This window comes from Nestor notabilis, unplaced genomic scaffold (assembly GCF_000696875.1).
Source record: "Nestor notabilis isolate BGI_N333 unplaced genomic scaffold, ASM69687v1 scaffold30595, whole genome shotgun sequence".
Lineage (NCBI taxonomy): Eukaryota > Metazoa > Chordata > Aves > Psittaciformes > Psittacidae > Nestor > Nestor notabilis.
Window position 1 is genome coordinate 1,887 of NW_009930269.1, and position 11,261 is coordinate 13,147.

Here is an 11,261-nt window from a genome sequence, read left to right on the forward strand (position 1 = left end):
GTGCTTCTGTTTATTTTGTTCAATTTTCTTTTACTCCTGATTTATCATTGTGAAACTTTAAGTGTGTTTGACACTGCCTTTTATGTACTCTCTTGCATGTCTCTGTAGTAAAACTAGCAGCCCATATAGGAGAGTACATTCATTGAGCTCATAGATTTTTCCATGTCTCTTATTAGTCTTTGGGTGATTCACATGGTTCATCCTCTTGTAGTTGGTGTTGATAAGTGCATTGATCAAAGACTGCAAATTGTAACACTGAAACAAAATCATTACTTAGAAATCATCATATTCGCAGTTTTCAGATGTCAGTCAAAATGACTTAGAAATTAATTAGAACTGCAGCACTGTGGGGAAAAGAAGAAAAATCAGTCTTTTACACACTGAATAATCTTCAATTGAAATAATTGCTCAGTCTAAATGTGCTTTGCTCTAACTGACTATTGTGAGTGCTCCATGGATGAGGTCCAGCAGCATCAGCTGGTTTTGCTCTCAATAGCTTCCTATTTTTTCATGTTAGCATTTGTCTATTCCTGATGTCCTGAGACGTTTCTTAAGCTGTGGAACACAGATACGTTCCCTGAGTTCAGCAGAAGTGAGGGATTTTGAGATGAGGGATACTATTTGGATAAACCATCACCTGCACTCAGCTTTTACACTGCATTGCAGCAAGATATGTTATCTTAAACCACTACTATCATTAAAAGAAAAAAAATCACTACTATCATTGTAAAAAATGAGTCTAAAGTAAGTCCTGCTGTACTCAGTAATCCATCCAGTGAAGGTGCACACTAATTTGCTGAAGCTGGCATTTACAATCTGAGCTGCAGACTATGGAGCTGACATGTTCCTCAGCAAACCCACAGATAATCATTGCCATAGTCTCCTAAAACCATTCACTCATAGTTTGCAGGAAGAGGTTGGGTTTTTTCTAGTTACTCTCCCTCTTTGAACATTTGGCAAAGCTTGCTAGTGATGGATCAGATTGCCACACTGCTCGAGAGAAATGCTGGGTTTGGATGACTCACACCCACAACAATAGAAAGTTCTAGTGCAATTCAAGACAGCTGACTAAAGACTTGAATCATACATTACTTATCAGCTGTATTTTGTCCATTTTATTGCTTCAGAGTTAAAATTGGGTTGCAAGTACTGCCCCACACAGGGCAGCATTCTGGAAGGGGCCACCACAGCTCTGGCATGGACTTTGTGTGGCTGATGCCAAGAAAAAATAAGGGAATGTGAGGGCAAGATGAGAAGAAAATAATTCAGTGAAGAAGGAGACGGTGTATAAAGATCATGAGTCCCATTTCCCTGCTAGTTGCTGAGCTCAGTCTGTTACAGCTTTTCCCAAATGCCTTATTTAAATTAGGTTTCCTGTCTTCTTTTGGTTCTCTAAGTTCTTTTAAATCTTACATTTTAGTTTCTTCCTGAATTTCTTCTGTGAATGATGCTGAAAAATCTTTGTCTTAAACCAGAGATTGTTATGATGAAATTCCTCTTTTCCTCAAATCTTTTTCGTTCCATCACTATATTCTGTTGCAGTGTCCTAGAGTTGTATGACAACTACTGCTCATAAGTGGTCCAGACTATTATAAACTTCAGTCATTTAAAGAACACACCATGGGTCAGGCTTCCCATCTGTTATCTCAACAGTTACCCTGAGCTAAGCTGGGTGTTGCTCAGGTAAAAGCTGTGGAGTTTGTTCCCTGCATTTTATCTGTTGCTTTTATTTAATGTGATGCTCACGCTTAAAGCTTTGAGAAAGAAAAGAGGAATTCTTTCCAAGCCAGCCTAAACTAAGTTGACGGTGTTGCTGTGTTTGGTACTTTCAGGAAATTACTACAATCAAGGAGAGATTCGTAAGAAAGAACTGGAACAGAGTTGTTTTCTTCTGGGGATTCCTGCTTCTGATGTAACAGTCATTGATCACAGGTAACACGTTTTCATTTACAACATAATTTCATTGCAGTTTTAAGTGGGGGGAGGGATGAAGTTCACTTTAAAGTTCAGTGAGAGACTAAAAATTCTGAGGAATCTTAAAAAAGACCATATTAGATATTTTTGTTAGCTCTTAACATAAATCAAATCAATGCAGAAGACAATTCAAGGGTATGATGGGGATCATAATCTCTAGATTAAACTCTGTTGACACAGCATGGAGAATAAGCACACTTGTTGGGTTCTGGCACAGTGTGTTTGGGCAGCATGATCACATCTTACGCTTGTTGCAGTGTGGCAGGTTTGTCTGAAGGTGAGTCTTTGCAGGGTTGGTGTGGAATTCTATTATATTTATAATCTAGTTTAGTCCTGGCTAAAGACAAAAGTGAACTGCAGTATTAAAGACAGTACATAATAACATGACAGTAAGATTCCTTCAATTTAAGCCATGTAAGAGTTCTGTTTTTCTAAGGTGTGATGTTGTTTTCTTTCGTTGTGTGTAGATACAAAGGTAAGTGATGAAGCTGAGGCTTCTTTCTTTTGGGATTAATTCAGGAACTGTCTTCTGGGAAGGTGATTAAACACTTTGAATCTGTGAAACTCAGAACTAACATTGTAAAGGCCTCTTCAATTGCCCAATCACTGTTTATGTAGGGTTGATAGGAGCTGAAGTAGATACTGATTGCTAGGAAACACAGTACAAGTTGTTGTTTCAATTGTAAACAACTACTATACAATCCATAAAGAATATTTCTATTTGTGAAGAAATAGCTTTAATAGAAACATTGGTTTAAAGCCACACCAACTAGAAAAGTCAGAGTTGAAAAAAATCTGGCTCCAGGCAGGCCCTTTTCCCATGAACATATTTTCCCTTGAGCTAAGGCAACAGAAACTACAGTCCAGAATATGAATCTTTTTGAGTTCTTTGCTTTTTTTAGCCTTAGGTTTCTCTCCAAGTTTTCAGCTCACTTACAAAAACAGCATAGGAGTTGTTTTTCCTTTGGAATGAAAAGAGATGTTTCCGTTCCCTTCTCATGAACTGGTTTTGGATAACTTCAAGTTTTGTAGTACAGTCATATGACAACGCCCAAAACATTTTGGGGAGGGATAAGGAAAAAAGCCACTAAGCTTTGCTAAGCATAAAGACTGCTCAATGCACCATGCAGAAGTGCACAGGCCTTTCATCCTCTAACCTTAGTATGTGATGTGAGGTTCCTGAACTGCTCAGTCACACTCTAGTACACAGTTCAGAGGACTGCTTTTTTGGCAGTAGTGCTTTTGTTTGCTCTGTAGGAAGGTGAGGCCATGTCAGAGAAGTAGCTTGGATCGTGCCTCTTTATTACTTTCATTACTCTTATTACACATATTTATACATGATTTCTCCTAGTGAATACAATGCGTGAAAAGACAGATCCATCCCATTGCCCAGTGCTCCTGGGCATGGACCAGAATGTACAACACTGTTCAAAGAAACAGGTTTAGATTTGAGGTCTCTATCTCTGAGGTTAGAGTGCTGTGAGATAAACATCAAATCATCTCTGTTGTGCATTCAGGGAGCGAACTGAAGTTCTTGCTGAATTTTGCTCAGAGCTTGTTTGCACAGTGAAGTCAAGTGTGTTTACAGTGCATTATTTACTCTGCAATAACTCGCCAGCTGGATGCTCTTTATGAAGAACATCTGTGGATCAGGTGTTAGCAAAATGGTAAAGGATCAGGAGTAATTTTTAGATGACACTGACTTTTTAGAGTAGCTAATTTTTAAAGTACTGTTTTCCAGCAGTTTAGACAAAGCACTGGGATTCAGGATTCTTGAAACTTACGCAAAATGTCTGGATTCCTTAAGGTCAGTAGACTTCCTATGCCTCTGTTGTGACTTCTGTAGTTTATAGACGATACAAAAATATTTGCCAGTATGGCATTATGTGAAACTTGCTAAATTAATATGTTATCTACCACTAGATTTCCATGTAAATTCACGTCTATGTAATACGATTCAGGAAGTTGTTCCTCTTTAGTATTTGTCTTCTGTAGGCACTGTTTAAAATCAGAGCCCTTTGGCTTTTTTTGTTCCCTTCTTAATTCTTCAGAAGATAATTTTCCATCAATCTAAAGAAATAGCACATTGCTTTAGGACTGCTGCTGGCATGCTGCCCATCTAACATTTCTTCCACAAACACTGGATGCTTTACATTATCCAAGCTGCAGATCTGTATTTTGGTAAGGAAAGCCCAAGGGATTGCTAGGTTTGGATCTGCTCCAACCATTGTAGTGTGGAGCTGAGTCATGCTGCTTCCTCTTTCTTTGTATGATCTACAAGTGAGTGAATAGAATTTTCAAGATGTAAAAGGGGAAATACATCTGAAAAGCAAGGTGATTGACTTGCTCTGTAACGTAACTTGGCCAGGCAGGTATAAAGTCAACATGACATTTTGAATTGCCTGTGAACTTGTAAAGAGAAAGCTTCTGTCAGTCAGCGCATGATGAAATCTGTGTTAAAGATCAAATCCTTATTAAGCAGTCCGCTGCCTTAAACAATGACTCTCTCGAGTACAACCAGGATTTTGAGGGCAGGACTAGCTCTGTCCCTATCAGACAACTGCTTTGCACTGATTCTTCAGCAGGTGTTTGATGTTGTCACCGTGTTTGTTACCTCAGTTAAAGACAACTCAAATCTTCTGCACAGACATAGTCACAAACTGTACCCGTATTTCAACCCTAGAGATCTGAATCTGCCGCAGGAAAGTTCTTCACTGTAGGAGGCATGTCCAAGAGTGGAAAGAGACATGCATGGCTGTGGGGCACCCAGTTACTGTAGGTGAGCAGATGGGCACCCAGGCAGCGTGTTCCAGACTATTTTAGATTAGAGCACTTGACTCTTCCTACTTTATACTTGTAGGAATACTTCTTACTGTTCACTTGTACTTGTGAATAGTACAGGTCAGACACCAGATTGGCAGAGGTGTCCCCTGAGCTGGTATGTAATTGTCATAGCTCCAACATGGCACGGACTGTACAGCTGCTTGTAAGGAAGACAAAGTTTTACAGTGTTACCAGTGTAACATTCCCACACAAGGCTTAATATTTGGAGGAGCCCAGCTCAGAACTAGGACCTGCATTGTTCAAAGATAGTTTCTGTGCTGACTCAGTTATTCCTGCTACTGGGTGAGGGAGGAGTAGCAAGAGAGTGAGGTCAGAAACTCGTGTAAGATAAAAGTCACTACATTGATTATATAAACGGTAATGTAAACTCTGTGATTCTGGTGCGTTTTTATCATCTTACGTGCTGCAGCAATGGACATCCTTGTAGCTGTAAAAATAAGAGATCATTTGGTTTGTCCTACTTATGATACCAGCTTAATTTTCACAAAGTCTGGTATAGTTCTGCAGATCTTCAGTGAAAGGAAAATGAACATAGCTAAAATACATGCCTCTAAAGCAAACACAGGCTAACTCAGCTGAAATATCTGCTACAATGATATGTCTAAAATAGTAGATAAGTCAGATGCTGGTCATTTCTGTGGTGGCAGAAGGGTCTAATGTATAAAGCATTTGGCTGCACTGAAAACAAAAAGGGACATCCATTTTCACCAAAAATTCTATTGTTCTTTAGGCATGTGTTAAACTTTGCTGCCAGATTTAGCTTGATTGCTAAATTGCTCTGCTAATGTTTGAGCAAATGATCCACTTAAAAGACATGAATACTTGCTGAGCAGGGCAGAGCTCCCTCATCTTGAGAAGAGCAATTCCGAGTAACTGATTTGCACTTAAGGTGTGCAGCAAAGACAAAATTCAGCTCAGCAAGAGGGGAGCTTGTAAACAAGTAAAAATCGAGTCCTGCGTTTTCATAAAACATAGAGATACTTTCTCTTCTCTTCAGAATATGCAGAAAAGAATACTTCAGTAAAAATGTGAAGAGTTCACCAAAGAGCTGCTTTGTGTGCTGTTCTTTGATGTGCTCTGCTACATGTTTTCTTGGTTGTTGTTCTGTCTGGTCTTGAGAACATAGTGAGATGAAGGTGTTCTGGTCTCCAAAACCAGTGATCAGGTCACAAGTTGTTGCCGTGGTTTTAGACTTGTCAATGTACTTTGCTGGAAATTTACTCGTAGTTGGGAAAGCTCTTTGTAAGTAACTAATCTGTGAATACCCACTCCTGAGCTAGAAAGTGCGCTCACAGTGTGTGGAAGACCAGGAGTAAGTATCTAATTAATCTAATATTAAGAGTTAGTTAAGCTCCCATTAACATTGTGCATGTGTGCCGATGCTCAGGCTGTCTACTCGTCTGTAAATTGCACATAAACAGGAGACGTTTTCTAAGCTGTTTTCACTTTCTGAAGAGAACCAAGCAAAGAGGAAGCCCGAATTATTCTCTTTTTCTAATATCTGGTTTAGGTTCATGGAAAGATAAATATCAGGCATTTTACTGCAGCTTCTGAAGCTTTTGTGCGTGGTTGTACTGGACAGAAAGTAAAACTGACTTATTTGCATGTTTAATATGACAAAAAATACTTGGCCTACGTTTGCACTGCAAAGAAAATAATAGCTGAGATTTGTGTAAACTGGAAAATTTTCCATTCACAGGACAAAGGCTTAGTGCAAATAGCGTTACATCTGCTTCCAAGTTTCCATGGAAATTGCACTCCATTTGCTTTTGTATTATTATTTCATTTAAGTCCAAAAGAGCTCTGATTAGACAATGCATAGGAGAGGGAGGACATCTACCCATGCAGAATTACAGGCTCTCTGCAAGGCTTTTATGAGGCTGCAGAGAGGCTCAAATACTTTTTTTTTCCCCCACATAATAATTCTTTGCTGTTGGGTTTGTTTTTTCCCCTACAAGGTAAATGGGCTTTACTGCACTTCCTCATGTTTAACTCCTAATGAACTTCCTTCCCTGAGCTCCCCATGTCAGAGAAGTGAGTCTATAAGGTCATGGGAAAAATATATCCTTAAATAAAGAGTGTGTCTGTGATGATCAAAAAGATAAAAACACTCAACCCCTTCAGAGTATGAAGAATGTATCTGGAAATTTAAACCTTTTAATTAGAATTTAGAAACATAGAAGCATACAGACAGTTGTTAAGTTTATCGCATTGATCCAGTTAGGTTTTACTGTACTTGGGTAGTTCGTTGATGGCTTTATTGATTTGAATGCAGGGTGCTGAATGTGTGAAAGCTCCAGATGCAGCTATCTAGTGAGAATATGTATTGCAAGTAAGAAAGCCTCAAAACTGAGGGCACCAGAAGAAGTGCAAAGGTAAAATCCTGGCTTCAGTCTGGTGACAAAGCTGTCAGTGATCTCACAGCAGTTTCTGCCTGACTCATTTGCAGCCCTGTGTCATCTTGCTGAATGGGACTTTTAAAAAATCTATTCATCTTTTGTGTTTCTGATCAGAAAGATGATATTATTCCCCAGTGTTTCTTCTTTCCCTTTTGTCATATTTCATACTTTGAGATCAATGTTTTACAGTTTTGAGTGTACTGAACTAATTGTGGTAATTAGTTACATTTTGTCCTCCTAAGTTCCTCATGGTGTTATAGTTTGACATTTCATTGCCAGTTCTACAGAGCTGAGCCATGTGTTGATTAAAATTGCTGCCGTGCTTTATTCTAGAGGAGCTGCATGTTTCAGTAGTGAGTGATGGGATTCTCCTCATCTCGCTTAGCTCAGCAATGCTGGAAATGTCTTTATTTTTGCAGAATTTTCTATAATTAAGAATGGCATCTGTGGGACCAGAAAGTCTTAGACACAAATTGGTCCCACATTCAGTGTGTATTACAGGGAAATCAACCTACAACTTTTGAATCAAACATACTCATAATCATCCTGAATACTAACATGCTTTACCATGACAAGGCAGCATGAAGCCTTTGTTAGTCAGGTGGGTATCTGATGTTTAGGTAATCGCTGTAGCCAGATTTCACTGCTGTTTAGTATAATTCTTGAAGTTTAAATTGTTTTCTTTCTGAGAAGACAGTAAGATATTTGGCCACCTATTTTTATTTACATTTCTAAATAAGCAGCTAGTTTTCCAAAATGCTTACCACATGCTGGTATTTTAGGACACCAGAACACTTTATACAAAGGATCATATCAAAGTTTGCCTTCTGGCTTCTGCTTTTATAAGTGTTGATCTATACAATATTTTAAGAAGAAATTCTTCTGCGGATTGAGATGTCTCTTTGCCCTCCAGGAAAGCTGCTTTCTGAAACAGAGGCTTGTATTGCAGGGAGTTAGGTTTAGCTATTTTGTTCTAACGTAGATATTTTTCTCAATAAGGAAATCTGCCCTTTTGCTTCCCTGGGGCTTCTGTGAACCAAATCCTTTCTCAGCTTTCTAGCACAATTAACTTCCTTGCTATACAAAAAGGGAGAAGAGTCTGTGGGGAAAGGGAGAATGAGCCTTTCAGTGCTAAAGGGGCATGTCCCCCAGATTACCTCTGCAGAGCAATGAGCAGTGGTCCTTTTCCAAACATTCAAGGATTCTTCTTCAGATGTCAAGAGAGACCTGTCAAACCATGTCAGTGAAGTCACAGCAGGGTTTGATTAAGAGCAAAAGTCTGACCAGAGAAGCCAAGGGCTCTGAGTAATGTCTTTATAGAAATCAAATCAAAATACTAAGCATTGAGATTTATACTTTTAATGCCCAATATTATTTTAGCAGAATAAAAACTATAAAATACTGATCTCAAAACATGAAAGGTGAGACGAGGGATCTCAGCCATCCCCTGAAGCTAATGCAAGTTTGATTCAACTTAAAAAACATCAGCTCTGGTAAGCTGATAGTAAGAAAAGCAGTAAGACAGTAAGACTGTTTCAGGAGTCTGGGAAACTGTCTAGAGCTGAAGACAGGGATAGAGCACCAGAACAGGGAAATCCACTATAAGTCATATTTTCTTTGCTCTTTCCTAGATTGTATCTTCAGAAATGCTATTTACTGTTATTTCATTAATGGGTTGTAAAAGTCCCCCTCCCATATGTTAAAGACAGGCATCTTCCCTGGAGCAAAGCAAGCTGCATTGACCCATCCTGAATTCACGGATGGTTCATGTCCCAGTTTTGCTGTCTCCTGGTAACACCAGCAGATATGCTGACTGGAGTGATTCTGTAACATGACTACTTGTGTCCATACTGAAAGAAGTGTCTTTGGGTTTGCTGGTTTCCAGGATAAAATTCAGAGTTTCACATTAAAATGTTTTGAATGTACTTTCTTCACAATGCTAGTAAGCTGTAGAAAGATACAGTCATTAGATAAAAGCTATTTTCAACAGTTATACCTAAAAGTCCCCTTTTAAACATGACAAACTATAACAACCCTATTTTACTAGTTCCACAGTGGAACAATACAGTGTGTTTTGCCAACAGACACCCTGAGGAACTAATGGAGAATGACAGGCGTTTCCCTTTTGCCCCCAGAAGGTTCCCTGGTTTGGTAGCCCAGCAACATCACTGTTAGTCCCTCATTTTAACCTGCAGCTGCAAGTGCCTTGCTGTTAATTATGGCCAGACAGATCTTTTATAGAGAATATGATCAACTCTTTTCCTTAAAGAGTAACTGTTAATGTCAAATAGTCTCAGTAAGCTAATCAAGGAGGAGGAACAACCAAAAAACAATCTAGCAGGGATTCAGCTTAAGCTTTTGAATCTCTGCATTCCTCCCAGTTTACTCAGGGAAAATATATTCCTATTTCTACTGAGAACACTCTTAAAAGCATTCTCACAATAATGGATTGGGCGTTAACGCCTCGTTCACAAGAACTGTGTGGTTTCTTTGTATGTTCTCATAATCTTATTTTAATTGTAGCTACAGTACAGAATGTTGAGTGCCATGGAAGCTGTGAGATCTGAGGCTATGACATGGTTTGGAAACATCATTTGATCGCATCTTCTGCATGCAAGATAATGACTGTGCTGGAAAAGAGAGGAAGGGGATTTGCAGCCTCTCTTGGTCAAACTTTCCTTTGGGATTCAGCCTGGAGAAGTGTAATTCCTGTTTTTCCTTCAGGTCGGGATGCTGGGTGTACTGGGTAGCTCCCATAGGCAGTGTGTACCTGCGCTCACTTGTTAGTTGAACGTAATTGCACTAACGTCCCCAAGTTCCCTCCGTCTCCTGGACACAAGAAGTGTCAGTATGTCCAGAGGCCTCATGACATTAAAACTAGTTGTTGGTTTATTCCTCTTCCCTTCACGTAACTTCTAACTCAGTCACTAGAAAATTTATGGAATAATCAATATCTAAACCTTGTGATCACGGTCTTTATTAGGCTCATTAGGACAGAATGTTTCCAGTTACAAAGCATAGTGTCAAAGCTGTCAGACCACTTTAAATGTCACGATATGCTGTCGTGCTGAATGCCACCAATATAATCCTTGTTTCTTGGGTTCGTTTTCAAAATTCCTATTGAAGTCCGAAAGCATCTCCTATGCTGGCAGCTAGTAAGGGAATATAGGAAACAGTGCATACAGAGCCTGAGGTTTGGGTGGGAAGCATCCCCTTCTATGGCAGACTCAAAAGGTTGAGTTGATGAGCTACGGAAGCAGGGTGTCCTCAGGGCCTTTACGGCAGGACCATGGGGTGAAGGAAATTACCCCTAAAAATGATTGCAGGACATTCAGTGGGGACCTTTCTGGCTCTTCAATAGAAGAATACGGTGTCAGGATAGGAAAAAAAAATCACTTCGCAGACATCACTTCTGAGTAATAAAATGAGCTTAGTTACTTGATTGAAGTATTTAATTTTGTATAGGAATAGCAATATTGGGACTGCAGACACTATAAGGACTAGGAGGAATATTTTGTGAGGACGTAGACTTAAAATTCTGTGGGTTTTTACAACATATGTTTTGGGTCTACATCAACTCAGTTCTTCCACACAGGTGGTAGCACTGGAGCTGTAGAACTTTGAACATCTTTTTCTTTCTTCAGAGCCAACTTCTGGTCCCAACAAAACCAGTGGGGGTTGGCCATTGACTTCAATAGGACCAGAAATGGTCATTGAAACAGTCAACAAGAGAAGACAAAGTCTTGTTTAAAAAATGTTAGTATGGGAGAAAGTTGGAAAAGCAACTGTACAATGGATGTTGTGTAAAATGTGTTTTCTCTTAATGACCTTCCAGTTCAGATTGGCTCTGTTTACATACAAATCAAAAGCTGGTTTGTCTAACTGCCAGCACAGCAAAACTCAGTCTGGGATCTGAACATCCAGCTGTGTCTTCTGCCTCTGACATCCTCCCAGTAATAAAAGTTGTGTGGCTGGGATTTGGCTGGAGTTGCAGATGATGTGTGAGCCAGAATTGAATTCAGCCCGCTCTTCACCTGCAAGACA

The 11,261-nt window shown here is 39.4% G+C and overlaps 1 protein-coding gene across 1 annotated transcript in view; it reads left to right on the top strand.

Annotated features, from left to right (window-relative positions):
• Positions 1-1,832: 1,832 nt before the first annotated feature.
• PIGL (phosphatidylinositol glycan anchor biosynthesis, class L) overlaps positions 1,833-11,261 on the top strand; it is a gene marked incomplete at its 5' end in the record, with an annotated part of 53,505 nt that continues 44,076 nt past the window's right edge. Inside the window, one exon of the mRNA XM_010015328.1 lies at positions 1,833-1,932. Within this exon, the coding sequence (XP_010013630.1) occupies positions 1,833-1,932 (100 nt within the window). The remainder of the gene's footprint in view (positions 1,933-11,261) is intronic.